Source organism: Crotalus tigris, unplaced genomic scaffold (assembly GCF_016545835.1).
Source record: "Crotalus tigris isolate CLP2741 ecotype Arizona unplaced genomic scaffold, ASM1654583v1 scf7180000017546.9332058, whole genome shotgun sequence".
Lineage (NCBI taxonomy): Eukaryota > Metazoa > Chordata > Lepidosauria > Squamata > Viperidae > Crotalus > Crotalus tigris.
The window spans coordinates 4,699,031-4,722,162 of record NW_024096465.1 but is presented as its reverse complement, the minus strand read 5'-3'; the positions used below and the strand labels follow the sequence as shown (position 1 = coordinate 4,722,162).

Sequence of the window (23,132 nt, the reverse complement as noted above, 5' to 3'; positions counted from 1 at the left end):
CTGATAATGGCTTGGTTTAGATTTGCATGTATACTCTGTGCTTTTTTCCATCTAAAGGCATCCTAGATATCAATGCCAACAGAAAACAGGATGCACAGAATTCATATATGTCAGCCCTCCCAGGTAACCCAGATAGGAAACACAACTACATGAGTTAAGTCTACTGTAAGGCTAAATTAACAGAATCTTGCAAATCTGTCAGTACAAACTTCCTTCTGCCACTTTAGACTGCTTCATCCATTAGGACAGGCCTTTTCCAACCTCCTTCTCTGAGAAGAAGGAGGAGAAGGAGGCATTATGTCATCTCTATCAGCTTACTTTTGGATGGCATGTGGAGATGGAAAACTGCTTAAATATATTTTTTTAAATCTGTTAGGATTTCTCCAATCTACAGAAAAAGGAGTAAATGCATTTTAAAAAAGGAAATGGGATGAACTGGCCATTTTTATATGGTTCCTGACTATGTATTTGCTCCCATCAAGTTATGAATCTGTTCTAAACATCTATTCTTTCTTCTTGCCATAAAGTAGAAACAATGTCCATGCCATCATATCAAATACATGCATCCATCTATTTGGGAAACATTAACCATTCCTCTTTTGGTGCATGCCATCTTTTAAATGCAATTGTGCAAAGCGTGATGAAGCTGCAGAACTCCTGTGGAATGCATACACAGTAATAAAATAGGATATATTTTTTTTCCAAGTGACAGTTTGATAGGGGGATGTTCAACCTGTAGCTGTCCAACTGAGATCAGATCCTTTGCCATGCTGGCTAACAGTGAAGAGATTTGAGGTTCAACCACCCCAGAAGCCATACTACCTCCTTCCCTCCCACTCTCTTCTCTTGCTTTTCCAATAAAGATTAGATAATGTGTTTACTCTTTACCTTTCCTTTATTGATTTCTTGCTCAATGTATTGAAGAAAGATTTGCAGATTCAGTTTTGCAACATTCATTTACAAACAGAAGGCTTTGTGGTGGTGATTCTTTAAAAAGAAAAGCAAAAATAAATAAAAGGAACTGGTAACAAGTGTCACAAAATTCATCTTGTCAGATGTTTAATGAGGTAGAAAAGATGTTCCCAGTCTTAGTTTTTTTAGCAGTGAAATCCAATGCAAAATTACCTTACTTTGAAATTTTAATTTTCCTTTCTCAGATAGATTTTCTATCTGGATTATAATTTACTACAAAAGCCTGTAGTAAAACTAAGAGAAGACAACTATCCAAAAAGGTTTGTGAAATTAAACAATAAATTCAAAATTAAAATCATTTGTATTTAGTGATTTACCATATGTACATAATTATTATATAGCGTACAAATATAGTTTATAAGACACTGAGACCATCTAGAACCAAAAGGCTGACAATCTCATTTTTGCAATCAGATGCTAAATTGGGGAATATGCATGTCAAAAAAAACCTCAAGCTGACTGTAACCATGCGATTGAAGTTCTCTCTCACATGTAAAAAATGGGGCAGGGCTACAAACGTGTTGGCCTGGGCACCATCTTGATGTTTTTGACCACCTCCGCAGATGGTCCTGCTGGAAGATATATTATTCCCTACTACATTAACTCGTCATAGCAGTTCCTCCACGTATTTACAGGTTTTAGAATTAAGAAAATCACATCTTAACACCTTTTGCTTTTTTTCCACTTGAGTTAATTTAACTAGTCATCCGTCACGGATGCATCATCATGGTTACTTATTTTAGTAATATTATCCTAATATTTCTCTTGTATAGTGCATAATCACAAGATTTGTTAAACAGAATCATTTTTAACGCATGCTTTCCTGAAAAATTGCACCACTTTTTCTGGAGTAAGCATGCAGGAGATTTGGGTTCATACCTAACATTTACATCTGACTAGTTTGCATATCAGTATCTATTGTGCTTTCTTACTTTTTCATATTGATTGAGCACCTTGAGGAAGATTTGTTTGATACAAAATATTATAAACCCTTGCCTAAAGGCTTCAGGCTTTGGTTGCACATCCAATACAAATCAAACAACATGGGTTAGGCAGGCCCCCTAGTGCCAAACAAGTTACAGTACATTAAAGAAAAAGAGTTTATCAGCTATTCATAAAATGGTACAGCTTGTATGGACTCAGTGAAAACCACATAGGACAGAAAAACTCTATAATTCAGTCCTTAATTTAAGTAGATTTTCAGATAAATCCAATCATGTGTTTACAAGCACTGTCTGGCTTAGCTCTCTTTCAGGTAGAGGTGCTAGTAACTTGGTAATATCCAGCTAGCTCAATTAAAGCTGCCATCAGCCACAGCCAATATGGGAAAAGAAGTTGTCTTCCAACATTTACTCCTTATTAGATATGAACAGTAAACATAAACCTCAATTTGGTAGTTTTAGATTTGACATTCTTAAAATAATAATAAAAAAGATATTCTAACCCAATAAACAAACCAGAAAAATTTGTGCCTAGTTGCTTACTTAGATGGTTTACATTTTTATACTAGTGAAAAAACCTGATCCTCCAAGGCTTCAAACATTTGACAGTTGGAACCTATCACTTTTCTGTGCAAATCCTGCATTAGAAACTAATTACATTAGTTTAGTAATAAATTAGATTAGATCTAGCAGCAAGAGCTAGAAGCAACTCTCAAATTAAAGCTATAAATACCATTTTTACTACATCTGAATTAGCCATCTTTTCTTCTTCCCCTTTTCGATGATCAAAATTACCCATATGGAGTAGCAAGGGTACTTAGCATGCAGATATGCTAAGAAGGTACAGTAGGAAAAAATGTACACATTTCATTCTTAAAAGCACTATTAAATTGCATTTCCTTTATTATACAGCAATAAACATATATACAAGGCCATATGCTCAAAGTTATATAATGACAAAACAAAATTGAATAACTACATTAAATTAAACAAACTATATAACAATTAAAATACATTCATATTTATTTCCTCTCATTTAGTCATACAGGTTTGGTCTCAGCGTACTGGGACCAAGTTTTTTATCAGCCCAAAAGACCAAATAATACTGTATGGGGTGGGGTGGGAAATAAAGGTGCATTACAATTTTTTAAAGACCATTCTAAAACTTAACACATTAATCTTTATTTCAAGTTTTGGAAGATCTCATCAATTTTGTGTAATTACTGTAATCAGAAAGGCTGCAAAACAACAACAAAACAAATAACAGCACAGTTTATGGATCATGTCTGGTCCATAGGCTATGATGTGAATACTTTGGCTTATTACAATATATTAATGAAATGTATATACAAAAAGTGCAATTATAAAAAGACAAAAATAATCCTACATATTTTTGAAAAAGGCTGATCTTGAACTCACATTAATAGCATCATCAACATGAAAGGTTTTTATATTCACTTATGTAAAGAAAACTACAGGGAAAAATCTATGAGGTTTTTTCCCCCATAGACCACATTTGCAGACACCCAGATATTTATGATATTAGCATAATATTTTACCGAAGAAAAGAATTTGTCACAAATATTTAATCTATATATCAAAATAGATTTAGTTTTCCAAATTTGCATATTTATTGCACTATATGAAAACCCTATTAATATTTGGTAAATTGGAATGTTTTATTTCAGTACTTAGGATAATGTAGATAAAAATCTACAACTGCCTCTAAAAATATTTAGCACCTTGGTTATTAAATAGTTATGACAAATCTTAGAAAACCACAGATCTTAACTGCAATAATTGTAAATATAAAGCCAAAAACTTTATGGGGAAAATTAGTCTCTCCTAAAATAAGATGACATCTTAAAAGGATTCTCTGATATTCAAATTTTTGTACAAACAGTATTTAAAATAGAAAATCTCAAGCACCATTTATCTAGATAAATGATATTAACTGATTGATAGAATCCTGAAATGGATGAAAGTCATTCTCCAGCAATTGCTTTATGGCTTTCAGAATGGATCAACCTGAAATGTTAAGATTCTATTTTGAGGGGGGACTGGGATACTGCTGAGAGGCAAAGTGAGTGTTTTTTTCCTCATCATGGGTAGTTTTAGGAAATAAAATGCTATCTGAAACTTTATAAGCATTCTCAAACACAAAAATGCATCTGAAAATATTGGCCTTGTCTATTCAAGTGACTCATGAGGTTACCAGCTGACAGAGCATAAGGGAAAATGCTGCCTGAAGTGAGTTTAACTCAATCTTTCATAAGAAGATGCCTCTCAAATGTACTGGGCTTCAGTTTCCATGAAACAATAGCTGTACTTAGTATCAGTTATCTCCACAGCATTATGCAAATCCAATCGGTTTAAAGTGCTTGGATCACACAGGAAGTGATTATGAGTAGAAAGCAAGGAAGGTGATTAAAAGGTAGGGAAGGGGAAACTAATGAGGCTCAGAATCATCTATCTGTATAATAATAATAAACCTGTAGAAGATATATCAGTGATTTTGTTTCTTTAAAAGAAGAGCAAAATCATTTTTAATGTGCTACATTATTCCAAGAAAGATATATCAAAGAAGGGGATCTCATAAAAGGGATTAAAAAAAATACAACATTGTTTGGGTGGCTGATGATGTGTACTCCAAACACTAAAACAACATGCTAGGATATAAAGACATGTAAGAAAAGGAAGGGACTTCATAGCAATTGGCAGGTTGAAGATATGAGATTAAAAAGGCATTCCAGTGGGAGGCTCAGAATATGGAAAACTGTCTCCTTTGTGTGTCCAAGGAGGAACTTTGTCTTTTGTTCAAGAATGGGTTACTTGAGAATTTTTCATATCAAACTGTTTCTTAATAGGCAGAAACAATTGTAGTAGATGTTCTTTGATCAAAGGGAAAAGTCGTCATTCCCATTCACATGAAGGCCATCCTCTTCAATTTTTCCCATTAAATAAGAATTTTAAATGAGCACAAATAGTTAAGTGCAATTTTTCAGTCACACAAATAAAATATGTACAGTCAAGGCAGACATAGTCTAAAGATAAAATCCATATAATGCTAGAGTGTTCACCAACTTCAGATATGATAAAGCAATGACAGTTCTACTGAGGGTCAGGCAAACACTTCTGCAGACCTTGTCCCCTCTTCTCCAAGCATGTAATAATATGAAATGGTAACTCAAATCCTGTGATTTACTGTAACCCCCAAACCAACAAGTGCTGCTCCATTCCTATTTATTTAACCCATAAGGGAGTCATATCCTTTGTGCTTGAATTGAACAGTTATTGGGGACACTTAGAACTATTCCTGTACAAGGTTCGTGAAATTCAGGGCTTTCACAACAAGCTTTTTAGTCTCAAGTTGATGCAGAAGTTTTTCCCAAATTCACTTTGGAACATAAGGACTGATTCTACAGAAAGGAATGGAAAGGATAAGTTCTACAAAAGAGCTACACACAATCTGAATTTTTGCCTTTGCAGTACAATACACTGTTTCAATTTAAACAGAAAGATCAAATCATTTTAAAATATACTTATTTCTTCTTCAGGCTGGAAATTTAATCAAAAAAGTAAGCTTGATCAAAAGATGAAAAGGTCCCAGTGAAAACAGGATTAAAATTATAAATCAGTGCATCAGTTTCAGCCTTTTTGCTCGAAAAAGAGTGATTGCTCTTCCGGGCTGCAAAATATTAGAGATATATGAATTATTTCATGTTATCATCTTTTACAATCCCAATTATTTTGTTAACATTATGCTTAATGCTAAATATAATCCAGAAACCTCCGGAGTTTACAGTTTAGAAGATATGTCCCATATTTAAAATTCTTTTTTCTTTCAACTTCCCTCCCTGTAGGTTTTTCTGAATCACCCTATTTAAAGGAGAAATTTATTTGGCTGAAATTAGCATTGGTAAAATCTTAGCTTTATAGTGGGTAAAAGGTAGATGGCCTTTTCACAAAAGACAAACAGCTGGTCAGAAGTTATTGTGGAATAAGTCTTTTGAGCTCAGTGCAGTTGAAGTAAAAGTAAAATTTTCAATATTGCAGCCTTAATATCTAGCCATTTAGTCTAGCAATAAAAATACAATCTATGAAATATGCTACATTGTCAATAAATATTCCATTAATATGAATTTCATATTTGCAGCACAAACAATGGCAAAACATAATGACACTTGTCTTTTCACTCTTTTTAAAGAAATGTTTCATCATTTCAACTATATTTCTTACTAAGGTACATACCTTCATTGACAAAGAAGTCAGCTAGGAAAAATGTTACTTTTATAGATGCTGAGGAATGTGGAATGCCAGTTGAATTTTTCCATTCAAATGGATTTTTTTCTGGATGCCACTGGACACCATAGATAGGGTAACTGTAAGCTACAAAAACAGAATAGCCTTAACGATCGTAAAACAGTTGAACACCAAAATTACCCTCTATCATCTTCAGAGACAGTTATTTGACGATCTTGAAACTAAGATTGCTTGATGGCAAGATGCGGAGCATATAAATTTAATAAATAAAACTTAATAAATAGATAAATAGGAACAAAGAACAGAATCTCAAAATTATCAATGAATATACTGCTCAATAAATTTTCATAAATTAAGAGTCTGTGTTGTCAAAATGGATACAATGAAATGAATTCTTATTACAGAAGCTTTTGTGACAATGTCTCTTTTCAGTCTTGATAGACAAGACTAACAGGGCTACTCTTTGAAAATAAGAATACAGACCAGAGATCACTGTGCCATCTATTCCAATATTGTCTGTTTTGGCAGTAGCTTCTCTGCTCACTTGATCACTTGAACTATGATCATTTTTAAACTAAAAGGTAAAAGTTAGTGTTCTATTGCTAAATTATGGTCCTGTTGAACATAGAGCTTTCAACAATTCTTTTAAAAGGGCAATTAAGAAATAGTGACATACATTACTAATTAAACTAATTAAACTAACATAAATTAACAATACAATAATTCCAATTTGATAACACTCTTTCATCTACCAACAATCTGCAAGCTAAAGAATAATATACTGCCACTGAATATAAGAACATTTGCAACTGTCTTCTTTGTGAAGTACAATTTACATTAACTTCCAGCAATATAAGCATAAGAGCATGATAAGAGTTTTAGTTAGACACATCTGAAAGTATATAAATCAGGGAGAACAGATGATGGCCACAGAAAATTTCAGAGTCATATTTTTTTTAGCTTTCCTATCTCCTCCACTAATGGAAAATCTGTAAAATTATATCGTTCTGTTGCATGTTTTCTAATTCTCCTTTGTTTTATTTAGTAGAATAGAACAGTAGAATGCAATGACCTCACAATACACACCTTGCAGTTTTAAATATATAAGGAAAAATAGAGACAGAATAACATCTGGAATCTATCTTTTATTATTTGAACAAATGAGATTTTCTGTCCCGCTTCTTTATGTGACCATAGAGTTTCTAGAGATGTTTTGAAGATGGTAGAAAAGAAAGAGCATTTTGTCAGTGCAAAAACTTTACTGGATTTCACCAATAGCTACAATTTTTAGTTCTAAATAGCATTTAGAGGCTAATTAGATTATTACCTTCCATGGTAGATATGAACTCCACATTATGAAAATTAGTTGTTAAAATCTTATAAAAGTTGCGCAGTTTCTCATTTTTTGTGTAATTCTGTAAAAAAAAAGGTAACCATGATTTAAAAGTTTTTAAAAGTGGACATTTTTATCTGCATCATTTTATTAAGGATAAGCCAATAGAACAATTTCTCTCTGGTGCCCAACTGGATCCCTTCAACTTTGCACCATTATTCAGTCCAAATTTCTAAGTTTGGCCCTTCGCCCCCCCCCAATGTGTCTGTAATGTACCTTGAGACCAGAGACAGGTCTCATGAAAGTAGAGGCTAGAGTGTAGGCAATCATACTCAATTACTGGGTAGACTACTATTTCTCTCTCTTGATCCTGCTCAAATAACTAGAGGGATGATTTTCAGTTCATATGGAAAAAAACCAGTAACAACTAAAATATCGTCTTTGGGATTCTTTCCTTCTGTTCAGCATGGGAAATGATCAGACCGAAGTTCTCATTAAACAGCATTTATCAGATGCAGAGTACTAATTGGACCTAGCCAGGTTCCCAACAGTTGTCAACAATGAGTCTAATAGGTACTCTACCTCCCCCAAGCATATTTAACTAATCTTTAAGTACCTAACCACTTAAGGGCCTTTACTCTGACACAATGTCAGCGTTCCCCTCAGCCGTACTTGAAAACTAATACAAGAAGATTCCTTACCCAGAAAGATAATGTTTCTGTGACCCTGGACATATAGAAACTACAGAACATGGACTTCTACAGTGCTTATATTACAGTGATATTCATACTAGTCTCATTTTACCATTATTGCATACATATCCAGGATACAAGACAATTCTACATCTCCCTGCTTTCTCAGATACCAATCCTGATACAGCATACAGTGGTGCCAGATTCTGCACACTTAAAATTATGTCAAACCTATGCCACAAATCAGTTTTAATGAGCAGATATACCATTATTATACAGTATATTGTATTATGATAGATTGATTTTGCCAGGCTTTTTTATGCCCATTTATTGCTCCTACCCCTCCTTTTAGACTGTTTAATATTTTTTTTAGCTTCATATGTAATTTTATTTTTGCATTTTATATTTTTTATGATTTTAAATTTCTTGTACCCCACCCTCCTTATGCTGGTCTTTGACCATAACTGACGAGAAATTACCTGCATGGATAGGCTCCAGAAATGAAAATGTGAAGATACAGGCTCTGAAGCTAACAATTCATATATCTCTTCAGGAAAATCCTGGAACATCTTACTGTGGTTTGAAGCTTATGCCAAAAGCAAAACAAAATGAAACACCACTCATCAACATCAAGAAGAGCAATAATTAGATTCAAATTCTAGACTAGGCTATGTGCCACAATTTGTAAACCGTAGTCGTTATGTTCACCAACCTGCTAAGTCAAAATGCAATATCTCACCCTATGCTTTACTGAGTTGTGTCAACCAATATTGCCAGCTGACTGCAGGGCACTCTTTTGATTGCTCAGATTTGGACTGCAGACCTAAGTCAGGCCTCTGTCCTTAGGCAGATGGCCACCTAACCCTTCCTGCTGCAAACATTTGTGTCAAATGCTTGATTATGCCCAGCAGCCAATTCAGAGGAACTTATATGACATGCTTACATATGAAGATAGTGATAGATAATGAAAGATAGATAATGAAAGCCTGAATGGGACTCTAAAATTTCTTATGCTTCGTTCAAGTTTTATACACTGAAAATATTAGTGTCTTGATTATTCAAATATATTGTCTTTAACATATATTTTAAAACAATTCCTTATAAAAACAGCTTTTAAATTTAATCAAGAAAGTGATAGCCATATATTTCTGAAGAAATGAGTATCACAACACTAGGGAGCTAGGAATTACATTGTATTGTTCCTAACTCAGTACTGCTGTCATTAGATGGAATGTACGATATAAGTGCCTTTTTCCTCTTTCTATTCTGAAGCAGAAACTTCTGTTACTATAGTGAAAAGAGATTATCAGCATTGAGGTTGACTACTTTTGGGTTGCACTAGATTTGGACCGGATCTTCAGAAGTTAGCCACAAGACAGAGGCAGAAATTCACTGCTACCCCCACCCACAAATATACCCTTCTTTTTTTTAATCACTGAAAATGCTACATTATTAAGAAGAACTACTGAATATCCTGAGCTCTGCCAAGAATTCTTATTGCATTTCTACTACAAAGAGATGAGAAAATGTAACTATTCTGTTCACCTTCATAGGGGAAAAAATTAACTGTCCTATGTCATGCATTCCTCAAACTACTACTTCATTGAGCTTCAGAATCCATTAATGCATCAATTCTATGATCCCCAGAAGAACGTAGACATGTTCTGTTGGCTAAAACTTGTGAATTTTCACCTTGAGTAAAATTCAGTGCCATTGTAAAGCCATTTGTATTTGTCCGGATGAGCAGGTTTTCTCCACTCGTGAGATAGGTGAGCAACTGGTGTCCTAGGCATGTCCCCCAAATGGGAAAATAATCTTCTCTGTCATTGGCCTAGAAAATGGCAATGGGAAAAAACACTTAGATCAATATATAAAACCTAGACTAGTCACTAAACATTTTGAATTATAACATCCATCAATCCCTATCAGCAATCATCACATTAGAACTATATTTGACCTCCAAAACCATCCAGGTAGGAAAACCTTCATTCTCCATTATAATGGAGTTTAGACATGACGGAAAATATTTTTCCTTGAGCAACTAGAGGAAAGGGGATATAAATCAAGCAAACAAGCAAAATTAAATTAATACAACTGTAGCTTTGAAACAGAGTAGATGATTGTGGGCAATCACTCCACAAGTAGGTTTTGTTAATTAAACTGACATATTTTCTTTTCAAAGAACAATGTCCAGTTGTTTCTAATTAGCAGAAACATATGCAAAGATTCACCCAATTCCTGCATGCAGTGTTCTGTTCAGTGATTAAACTAATACAGACTAAAAAGAGGCTATGGACAAAAAAAATTTAATATGCCGTTTTACAATAATAGGATTTATTTTTGAAATGCATCTATCAGAACTATTTAATTTACATGTATCACACACTAATCAAGATAATCCTGTTTTACATCATAAATATATCAGTTGAAGCACACACACCTCTATTGACAAGGCTATGCAAGCTGAAAATTGTGTAAACATGAATCATCTGCAGCCTTCATGTCTCAAACGTTAATGCAGCTTGATTTGAATGCAGGAATACTTACCTCTAATGCTTTTTTATAGAATATTTTAGCCACTCTGGAAAATTCAGAAGTTTTAAGATCAACACCACCGCCTGGAAAAAGTATTCTAAGAAAACATGGTTAATACAATTTTATTATCAAGAATAAAATCCCTGCTGATCTCAGTTAAATGAGGGTATGAAGGAAGAAGTTTTAAGATATACAACAGACTACCTAAGTGCCACTTAAGCTTTAGTTCAGCTTCCTTTTCAATAACACTACAGTTTCAAGTTTACTGCTCTAAAAGTCCAAAGATCTAACAAAGATCTTCACAGTTCTAGTCTGCACGTATTTTAAATGCAGACTAGACTATTTTTCAGGAGCAATCAATGTTACATTCATTAAAAGAGCTAGCAAAACAGATGAACATTCTGGACATATATTTAGCTTTGGGCTAAGCAATATTCAGTCCTTCAGAGATCACAATTCCAAACTCCCTACATTATTAAATTGTTGCTAAAGGGTCACTGATATAATGCTATTTGCATTTCTACAATTTATTACTCTCAATATTTTTTTTATTTGTCAAGTACTTTACAAATTTTCTCACCATCTTCCTTATAAGGTAGACTATTCTTCATAATAGTCATCCTATGATTTTTCCTGGCTGGAAATAGATCAAGATCTTCAGTATCATTTTGATATCCTGATGCTCCTTACTACTGCATGATAATTAACATACTGATATACTTACCCATTTATAGAATGGAATATCTCATCATACTCTTCATTGGAACGATTCAATCTATAATAATTATAATGAAACGTTCTACCATAAGTATGTATTATTCCAATGTCAGATTTTAATTGTCTTAGACACTAAATGCAAATAAAATTCATCTTTAGTAACACCTGGATATAATATAAACTTTATAAGAATCAACTACCCAAAATAAAGTTTACTATCCTTCTCATAGCAGATTTACTAGAAAGTGAAATGAACTACAGATATGGATTCTGATGGGGGAAGCCTGAATTCAAATTGATCACTGGATCACCTAGGGCAGGGGTCGGCAACCTTAAGCACTCAAAGAGCCACTTAGACCCATTTCCCAGAGAAAAGAAAACACTGGGAGCCGCAAAACTTGCACGCATGCGCAAGGGGGAGAGCTTGATTGAAGAGTTTAATTAAAAAGAAATAGAGGCTGCTGTGCAAGAATTCTCTCTCTCTCTCTCCCTTTCTTTGTCTCCCTCCCTATCTTTGTCTCCCTTCCTCTCTCTCTCCTCTCCCCTCTCTCTCCCTCTCTCCGATCTTCTGCTCACCTGGCAAGCTGGCGTCACGCTGTTCTCCGACAAGCTGACACACATTCTTATTGGGCTGGCTCTTTCCTGCCCATGGTCTACCAGTCCTCTTCCCTATTCAGTGTGTGTGTGTGTGTGTGTGTGTGTGTGTGTGAGAGAGAGAGAGAGAGAGAGAGAGATGCTGCTTCCTGCTGAGATGCAACAAAGGCAAGAGTCCCATTCAATAAGCTTGTCAGCGAACAGCGTGAGGCCACTTTTTACACAGAGAGAGAGAGAGAGAGAGAGAGAGAGAGAGAGAGAGAGAGAGAGAGAGAGAGAGAGAAGGGAAGTGCAAGTGCTCTCTCTGTCTGTCTCTCTCTCTCTCTCTCTCTCTCCAAATGGCGGAGGAGGTTGCCGAGTCGTGACCTAGGGATACTAATATTTTTTTTTACTGGCTTTGTAATTTTAATGGGATTGTTGTAAGAGCAATGTTTTCCTCCAAGAACCTTAAGGCAACATATATGACTGGTCCTGGATTTTCCATCTTATCTTCAGAACAATCTCAGAGATAATGATTGACCCCAGTGATTTTCTTGAGGTGGGTGAATATATTTATATCCTTTTGTTTAGGAGCCTAAAGCAGTGTGTATTGCTCTCCCTCCTCCATTCCTGTCCTCAACAATCATGTGAGGACCGCTGAACTGAGAAGAATGAACTTCCATGCCTGACGTGGACTTGCACATGGATTTCCCCTATCCTAGTCCACCATCTTGACCACTACACCACACTGGATCTGACTACTGTGAGTTTTTGACTAACAAATGGAACCTAGATATCCCCATTCCTAGTTCAAGACTCTAATTACTACATATGACATCATATGTGAATGCAATCACATCAAGAAAATATTATTTAATTCCAGTCCTGAAGACCGATATTATAGTTATTAAGCAACTACTTCCATTCCCAAATACTGAATATTAAATCCTAAGTATGTTTCTGTGCTACATTATTCAGTATCACATGACATCTTGAAGATAAATTTAATTATATGTTTGTTATGACTGGCATATCATGTGAGCATGTAGTTCTTAGCAGCTTACCTTACTGGTACTACTCTTGCGCCAGCTGATTCAATGAATTTCACATAAGAAGCAGCAATATAAGAACTTCCAAACTTTTGAAAATTTTTAAAAGTTTCCTGAGCTAATATTCCTAAATCATCCAGAAAAAGAGACAATATATATTATATATTTGTACCATGCTTAAGACTAGTACATAGAGGCTGATGATAAAATAACAGAACTATACTAATTTATATATTTCACAGTATTCAATATTTTCCTGAATCCTTTCAAGAATAAATCTAAGTCAGCATCACATGTTGTCATTGTGCAATAGAAAATCTCATATTTCTACAGAGAATTGAGAACATGTCCATATCTGGGGCTATTTGACAAAGCCAAATCATTATAATTTGCTATTCAAAACAGCATTTTAGTGAAATTATGCAAAATCAAGAAAGTGACAAAAAGACAAACACATCTTACCCTGAAACTTTCCATATGAGAAATGTGAAATGGCTTTAACAAAAACAATATAAATCTATAATGTACATATATCAAATTATTTCTTTTAGAGGTGAACAGTAGAATACATAGCATAAAAAATGGACAATTTTAAGGTACCATAGGTGTTTCATACTGTGGTTCAGGCTTCAGCTTGGTGCTTTTCAAATCTTTTGGACTATAGCTTTTAATTTCCAGCCAGGATGATCATTCTAGAAACTTTGGTCAGACCACTTGGTTGCCATTAACTGTTAAATACTTTTAGAAAACCAGCTTGTTTAAATATGAAATGCCTTTATTTTTGACTATCTTTACTCTTCAAAATTTAGAACAAAGAAAGCAAATTTCAGTAATTATTATTTCACCATTTGTGGTACATGTTTGCTACATTGCTACTAGGAAAGAAATTGGACATTCTCTTTTCTTTTCTTTTTTACTTAGGGTGCATGGCAGAACAAGGTGAAATCCTTTCAATATTTTCCAGTAAATTATGCAATGACACAGCATGATCCATTGCACAACCATTAGAAAAAGTCATCTGCTCAAAACATTCCGATATATCAACTCAACAGCCTGATGACACATGTTCATTCCAAGATGTCAGTGACACAGTAAAGAGGTGGTAAGAAGTAAAACAACTTTAAATAGGAACAGATTAAAATCACTAACAATTTTATAAATCCACTTTAAACTGATGCAGATAGTCCTCAACTTACGACCACAATTGAGCCTCAAATTTCTGTTGCTAAATGAGACAATTGTTAAGTGAGTTTTGCCCCATTTTATGATTTTTCTTGCCATAGCTAAGCGAATCACGTAATTTTTAAGTTAGTAACACAGTTGTTAAGTGAATCTGGGTTCCTAATTGATTTTGCTTGTCAGAAAGTCACAAAAGATAATCACATGACTCTGGGACACTGCAAACGTCATAAATATGAGTCAGTTGCCAAGTGTCTGAATTTTGATCATGTGATCAAAATGGGGATGCTGCAGTGGGGATGCTTTAATGGTCATAAGTGTGAAAAATGGTTATAAGTCACTTTTTTCAGAGCCATTGTAACTTTGAACAGTCACTAAAGGACTATCTGTACTAAGTCACTCAAGGACTATTGTAAGTCAAGGATTATCTGTACTAAAAATCAACAGTATATAATACTTTTATTTAACTATTTACCTCTATCATATATTTGATGTCAATACAATAGAAGCCAGTACAATAGGTGTACTGACTACAACTTCCATAATTCTCAGACACTATGGAATTATTGTAATTATAGCTGGTATGTGTCCATATATTTATTTCAGGCCTTTGGTTGCAAGTTGCAAATCTTAATTTGCCATTTATCACTATCCCATTATGTTTCTTATCAGGATCCAAAAAAGCATTTGATGATGTAAAACTGAAAAGAAAATATCTGGACAATGAAATAATTTTGGATCAATTTAGTCAGATCAGTCCAAGTGCTTTTTCATTCTAGAAGGCAATGATTGGTATTATGTATTGAGTTCATTTCTTTGTCATTTTTGCACGTGCTTCACAACTTAGAGCAGTGATGGTGAATCTTTTGAGACCAGTGCCCAAACTGCAACCCAAAACCCACTTATTTATCACCGGGTGCCGGGTGGGCGTTGCCTTAGTGGTCATGGTAGACTGGGTAGGCAGGGCCACGACAGCGGGGGCCAGTCCCTCACCAGCTCCAGGGCATGGCACGCGTGCCCACAGAGAGGGCTATGAGTGCCGCCTCTGGCACGCGTGCCATAGGTTCGCCACCACTGACTTAGAGCAATCGAGTTATGTGCATTGTTACTCCAACTGTCTGTGTGCCATCTCCCATTGCCTTTCTTTTCTACTGCTCTTTCCAGCAGCATCCTTGGTCTAGAACAATAGCTGAATATATGCTCCAAATATTTCAGTACGAATGAATCTTTTATCACTTCAAGGAATTCTCAAGATCCAAGAATGAATCACAAATATTTCATTTCATGTTTATTATGTATTGTTTCATCTAAAGTAATTATTTTAAAAATTAAAATTCATTATTGTAACCTATCTTCAACCACATTCATCGGAGGTTTTCCCTTTTTTTAATATTGGCACAGCAGAGAAAAACAGGTAGAATAACAACACATCCATCAAGATATCCCATTCACGCCTTAGCACTTCTTCCGAGAAGCCAATGTAACGGATTTCAATGGGAGGAACCAATTTGCTAGCCGAAATAAGGATTAACTTTAAGGGCAACAAGATTTCTTTCTGGTAACCAGTCAAGAGAAAAATCACAGTGAAGATTTAGAAAATGCTTTCATTTAAGCCACATAGCGACAACGAACATTATAAAAAGCTCTCTCTCTCTCTCTCTCTCTCTCTCTCTCTCTCTCTCTCTCACACACACACACACACACACACACATACGCGCGCGCGCGCGTAAAGGCCCATTCAGACACCCAGACATACAAATAGACATTCATGCAGAAACACGCCCCCTGATTTTTCTCTTTCTTAACACCGAACGAAGTCCTGGATGGTTAACTGTCATCTTCGCTGCTCCTGCAATATCAACGCCCATCTACTTACCAATAATCGGTCGCTCGTTCTCACTCCGCAGCACAAAGGAGACCGCGGAGCAGCAGCAGAAGGCGAGAAGCCCCCAAGTCCCGCGAACTTGCAGCCCTCTCGCCATGGCTGGCATTCGCCCAGTTCACTGCAACTCAGCTCAGTTGTCGAAATGAACTCTCTCTGCAAAAGAGCTCCAACACTCAGACGCCAGCTATTGCAACCCCGCCCACTTGTGATGTCTCTCCGCCGCCAATGGCACGCTGGGAAATGTAGTCTAGAGGAAACTGGTCCTTTTCCCTTCCCTCTGAAAGTGTAATGTTGTTATTTCTCAATGAAAGTTGTTTTAAATGAAGAATAAATGAAAAAGATTTGTGTAGATGTTAGAGAGCTCCAAAAGACTTATTGGGAATGGGTTTTTCTGCCCGCGCAAGAAGTAGGAAAATTCCTACTTGAAAGTTAAGAAAAAGTTCCAAACAACTATCCTCAAAATTGATTATATAAATGGCATTGAAATAGGTGACTTCATCGTCGGTCAATGGCTGCAGGTAATAAGAGTGCAGACTAATAATAGTGGCCATACAAACAGAAAAAACTAATAAAATGAGCAGTAATAAATAAAAGTAGTAAAGAGTAAAAGTAGTAATAAGTAATAAAAGGGTAGTATAAAGTTTAGCATAGATTCTTAAATTGGTTCTTACATGCTGTACAAGAATATGTGCATTACTTAGTACATTTAAATAGACTGCTCATTAATGTGCATAATGTGTAACCTATTTCTCAATAAGTTAAATTTAAATGAATGGGAAAAGGGATCCCTACCTAATTTAGATGTGGATTTCACACACAATATATGTGGCAAACTAACATTTTTGAAAAGTTGGAGTTAAACACCGCCACATTGACAACCTCTGGGTGCAAGAACATGTGTTTTAACTGTAGGATGATACATAATAAGATATTAAAGTTTCAGCATTATTAGAAGCCTCTTTCAGCTGTTGCTGTATTGCTAGGATGATGGGCATCTCCATACGCTGCATTTTTACGTTTTCTAGGCTTCCTTTTCTTCTTGCAAGAATTTCATTATCAGATTTGGTAACATCACGGGTGCATTGGGAAGTGGGATGCACAACCAGTGCACTTTTGTGGTGACATGGTGATGATGTAGCAGAAGAAAAAGGAGAAAGATGAAAAAGAGCACAAGAAATACGAAGAGTGAACAACTGCACAAGACAGAAAAATATGCAATAATCTATTGAAAATCCTTAAGGTATATAGGAGTTACAGCACCTGAGTTAGGACTTCCCACCCTATCCCCCAAAATGTTAGACACAAAAATAGTCACAATTTGAAATCCACTCTGAGTTACAAAGAGAAAAGAAGTTTATTAGACTTCACAACAAAGTCTAAAAAAATAACGTTTTGCAAAGCGTGGTAGATTCAGGAAGGCAATGCAATGTAGCCAAGCTCTGAACCATACCCCAAATTCCAAAATCACATATTATCATGACGCCCCATTCCATCCCCCATGGCTCCATTGGCTTAGGCTTTGGAGGTTACAATCTATCAGAAGCGCCTAAACAGAATACATTATATTAATAAGATCCCTCCCCTACTATCCTATATCAATGCTAGAGGAGAAATGTCTCCCATCTTCTACACCCCAGTAGGGGTACCAGGCACCAAAAGGTACTTAAAATTCCTAGATGGTGACTCACACTGGGCCCCATGGTAACTCCTGTTCTCCCCCCTTCCTCCACCTGAGGCTTGTATTTTTCCCATATACTTGAAGCATCTACTCAGATAATTGATTATACAATGATAATTATAAAATATAAAATATGATTACATGATAATACTAAAAGCATATATTTTTTTATTTTTAAATTTCCCCCACAAATCCACCCTTTTTCTTTTTACCCATTCTTTAAAAATAAAACATTAAAATTTTTCCAGATTTCTTTGTATTTCTAATGTCTTTTCATATTCTGCAAAATTAGTTTCTTCATTGATTTGTGTAAGGTTATACATTTTTCTCCCTAGTGATTCCTTCTGATTACTGTGTATTATTCCTTCTACAGTACTTTGGACAATATTCTTAATGAGAGATGAGACAAGGTAAAAACATTAATCCCATAATGATTATTATAAGCATGAATAAAGCTTGCTTCCAGTTTCTAAAAATTCCCCCTAAAAAGCCCCCTTCATCTAAAACAGTGGTTCTTAACCTGTTTGAACGAATCGCCCCCTTGAGCCGATGAGGAAGTTGTCATCGCCCCCCTCCCCCAAAATAACCTCTGAATCACAACATAGGAAATAATTTTTCTATTTATGCAAACCCTTTTTTTGTTTTCTTTAAAATTGTCATCAGGACATATCAATGCAAATAATTTATTTCCAGTCTTTTTCCCATATCTCCCATATTCTGGCTAATGGCGGGCTACTGTATGGGTAGAGGCTGCTGCGCAATGCACATGAAGATAAGTGATGCGTATTCACATATGTAGAGCGTTCTGTATTGAAGCTGGCTGGAGGAACATTTGAAAACACAATTCAATCCACTAAAAGCGAGTGATCTGATGTTTCTGTACGACAAATATGCAGCCATTCACTGTACGAAAATGTCTCAAAAGTGTCCCCCAAACTTCTCGCTCCATTGCCCCTATATCATCCCCTTTTCGTTCCTTCGCCCCCCTGAAAAATGAAATCGCCCCCTGGGGGGCGATATCGCCCAAGTTAAGAACCACTGATCTAAAACACCAGTCCAAGTCTGGACTGGAACATGTACAAGTTGTCTCATTTCAGTGGTTAATTGCTTCACCATTGTACCTGTTTCATCTATTTGTAAGCAACAATTAGTTAAATTAAACTTCCCACATACCCCTCCTTCTTTAGCTAATATATAATCTAATGCTAATCTATTTTGATACACAGCCACTCTAAGCTTATCAGTAGTTTTTGTCAAAATATTTAAAGCAGTATCTATTTTTCTTCCAACTAATTCTAATACAGCCTGTAATCTTATTATTCTGTTTAACATATCTATATCCCAAAGATCCATCTTCGGCCCAAGTAGCAGGCCCATAGACACATACGATCTTTTCTGGTGTCTACTCATTTCCTCTCATTGTTTCAACATTATATGGAATATCTATCCCAAATCCATAACTTACTACTTCAGCATGGTTCTTAGTGATTTCCAACTCCATTGTATTAGTTCCTTATATTCTGTTAAATTTGGTAATACCACTACATCCTGGATAACCCCCTCCAGTGTAATCACACATACAACTCCACCCTGAACATTTAACAGATCCCCCACAAGGTGACCATTGATTGGGGTTCCCATTTACAAAGTTCAAATTAGTGGGACATATATATTTATGATTTTGTTTATATGCTGAGATCCAACTAGAGTCCCCATATTTTGTGGTGAGAGGAGATAAACTTAATAAACTTAATATTGTACAGGCATCAAACCGTATTAAAGCCTTTTCTGTCCCTTTTTCTAATATTTTTGTGGAATTAACATATATTAATCTTTCTTCACCTTCAGGTCTCTGTCTCGCTCCTGTTTTAGCTAGACCTACATATATACTAAAATTGAAATATGTTGGCATTGATGGATCATAACATTGTATCTTCTTGTCTTCTCCCTTACAAACTGAATATTGTGTGTTATTTAATTGACATATAGATTGAAATATACATCCCTTAGGTGCTTGGGTATGATATACCAAGGTTTTAATTCCTGCATTTCCTTTGGTGGCATTCGTAATGCAGGCTTCACATCCTTCTGTTTTTGTTGCTCTCCTATATCGTTCTCTAGAAAGGGAGAGATAGATAACCATGGACAAATATACAACACTAAGGATTTGCATTTTAGTCATTCTTCCTCTTTATCTAAACTATGATATTTTCTAAAGGCTTCTCATTGTTCGTCCTGGACTAGTTAAATTGAAGGAGTATCTTCTAAAGTATATCTTACCACTCCGGTCAATATCTCAGTATATTCCTCAAAAGGTTTCAATTTTTTCTCAATGAGTACTATATCATTATGGTCCAAAATGTTCTCCACATCCGGTACATCTTACACAGTCAATACAATGGAAACAACAACAAAAATCAATATGGCATTTACAGTCACAGTACCAACACATCAGGCAAAAGATTAAGTTCTTGAATATCTTGAGGCTGTTGGGATTTTGGGCACAATATGGATGTGAATTCGTTCCTGGTTCGGCACGCAATCACAACTCCTATAAGACAAAGAAAAATAGCAAACCCTAATCCCACCCAATCATATAGATCTGGTTTGGACATTCGGTTACTGTCGCTTGAGAATGATCTCTAAAGGTTCTGGATTTGGAACACAGGTTCTTTTGGTTCAGCTACTGGTCCCTTCACTCGTGTGTAGTGGGTCCACCCTTTTTCTTTCATCCGGACTACGGTTTCAGAGGTCAGCAACACTTGGAATGGTCCTTCCCACTTAGGTTGCAGTTTTTCCTCCTTCCACGTTTGGATCAGGATCCACTGTCCCACCTCAAACTTGTGGACAGGAAATTTCAAAGGGGGTATTTGGATCAGCAAGCCTTGTTTCCTGACATAAGACAAAGCAGAAAACAGCCCCAGTATCTAATTCTTTATAAACATGTCATTAGTTTTCATATTGTGGAATTTCCTACTTGAGGTAATTTAAAATCAACCTGAATGCATTGAAATAGCCTCATCATTAGATGTTATAGAGCATTTTATGTATTTGTCTACATATCATATAACCAACCGTATATTAACCATAGAAAAGTATCAATTATCCCTACCCTAACCATTCCTTTTGTCTGTATTTACAAACACATTGCTTAGTAAAGAGCCAACAAAAGAGCGCTCACCAAACCCTGCTTGAGTTTGTTTGCATACAAATCTTTATTCAAAACAACATAGCTCATTTATAATCCCAACATTTTTCTCAACTCCTTCATTTTAAGCAAGGGTTGAATTACAATTCCTTCAATTCTCTTAGATATTATGTTTTTATCGGTGTGTCCTGCACACAGACATAAAAACATAAAACATAAAAATAAAACAACAGTATAGGTATATTCAAATTCTTCTCATACTTCATTACTATAAGAATGGGTATTAAATTTCACATCCACATTCTCAAAGCAGAATTCTAAGCAGAGAAAAAAAAGTTAAAACGAGCAGCCCTTCCTTCTCTCTCTCTCTCTCTCTCTCTCTCTCTCTCTCTCTCTCTCTCTCTCTCTCACTCACTCTTAAAGCAACACAGCCAGCTGAAAACGAAAGGGGGGGGGAAATAGTTTTCTCTCTTTCACATGCATTTACCATAAATTCTCTCACACATCCTCCATGGAACTCTTCTCATGCAAACACTTGCTAAAACAATAAAATCTGCAGTTTAGATGGGGGAGAAACTCTCTCTCTCTCTCTCTCTCTCTCTCTCACACACACACACACACACACACACACACAGAGAGAGAGAGAGAGAGAGAGAGAGAGAGAGAGAGAGAGGATCAGCATATCCACACATACATTTCCATTCAAACTGCTTGTATAAACACTTTCACATAGAGATATGTCATTTTATACTTTCTCTTGACAAATCAATAACTATTATTATAATTTCAAGGAGCTGTTCAAAAGCCAATGAGCTCCTTTCCCTCCCCTAGTAAAAACTATCCTCTTCTTCCCACAATGAGTAAACTTGCTGTTCTCTCTCGCGTTTAGGGCAATCTTTTTTTTTTTAAAGTGGCCCTTCATTCCACATCCAAAGCACGTTCTCTCCCTATTTTGGTATCCACCTCAAAATCCTCCAAATCCCTTCCTCTATTCCCATTAACATACTGGTTCCTTTCATCCCTCCTATATCTTGCCTCAAAGGGATTCTGCTTATCCCCAAACTCTCTTCTAGGAGGTTTTTCCTGCTTCATCACTTGCTATACTGTTGCTACCATCATATTACTTTCTGCCTTACTTTCTCTGTACACCTCTGAACATACATTTTCCTCCTTCTCTGGCTGTTGTTGGGGCCAGGTTCCAATTCCTCCCACTAAACAAAGCAACATAAATTCACCACATCTTCTTTAGTCAAATTTAATCTGTCAATTATCTTAATATAAGGCGACTTACCCCAATTACTTAGTAGGAGTCCTAAAGGACTCCCTGTATCTATGCTCAACCTAGGATTCTTCCTAATTTTCTTCAGACATTTCCTTTTGGGAACACTCCCGAGAATTGCCCATACTAGTTTACCGTACTGTTATCTTATCCTTACCAACCTAATGAGACCACCTTTTGCTTCACCAAGCTCTTGCTTCTCCCTTTTTATCCACCAATCCTCTCATGAGGGTATGGCAAAAACTGAAGGGTCAGCTCCCACACCATCTTGCTACCCCCTGTGGTATTTGGGATGTCTAATGCACTCCTCTCACAGATCTCAGATTCAAACAATCCTACCCAGTCCTACCCCAACCGCCTAGGTGGTTTTCATCTGGCCAGCCCAGATATTACTCACCTAGGTCCGTGCATGAAGTTACCCGGTTTTTCCTGAGGCCGGCAATCTCTATTCCTGGTTCCCTCACCCTTCGTTTCTATTTGCAACTTCTATTTAGGTTCGTAGGACTCTAGGGTTCGTTCAGCACCCACTACTCCTGGAGTTCGAAGCTGGACTGTCAAACTTGACAGGGCATTCCTTCCACATCGTCCTCCAAGTTAGGGAGTCCCAAACGAAATCCCATTGAGTCCCGGGTTTCGGTACCAAAATTGTTAGACACAAAAATAGTCACAAATTGAAATCCACTCTGAGTTACAAATAGAAAAGAAGTTTATTAGACTTCACAACAAAGTCTAAAAAAAATAACATTTTGCAAAGCGTGGTGGATTCAGGAAGGCAATGCAATGTAGCCAAGCACTGAACCACACCCCAAATTCCAAAATCACATATTATTATACATCCTATCACGATGCTCCATTCCCTCCCCCCATGGCCCCATTGGCTTAGGCTTT

The 23,132-nt window shown here is 36.0% G+C and overlaps 1 protein-coding gene across 1 annotated transcript; it reads right to left on the bottom strand.

Moving 5' to 3' along the window:
- Positions 1-2,783: 2,783 nt before the first annotated feature.
- On the bottom strand, positions 2,784-16,329 carry GGH (gamma-glutamyl hydrolase). The gene is made up of 9 exons (XM_039335700.1): positions 16,131-16,329; positions 13,091-13,202; positions 11,461-11,511; positions 10,749-10,833; positions 9,894-10,032; positions 8,681-8,787; positions 7,504-7,591; positions 6,165-6,302; positions 2,784-5,601 (listed from the first exon to the last, which is right to left on the bottom strand). Exons 1-9 carry the CDS (start codon positions 16,243-16,245, stop codon positions 5,480-5,482), a joined length of 957 nt encoding a protein of 318 aa, XP_039191634.1. The 5' UTR covers positions 16,246-16,329; the 3' UTR covers positions 2,784-5,479.
- Between the last annotated feature and the right edge of the window lie 6,803 nt (positions 16,330-23,132).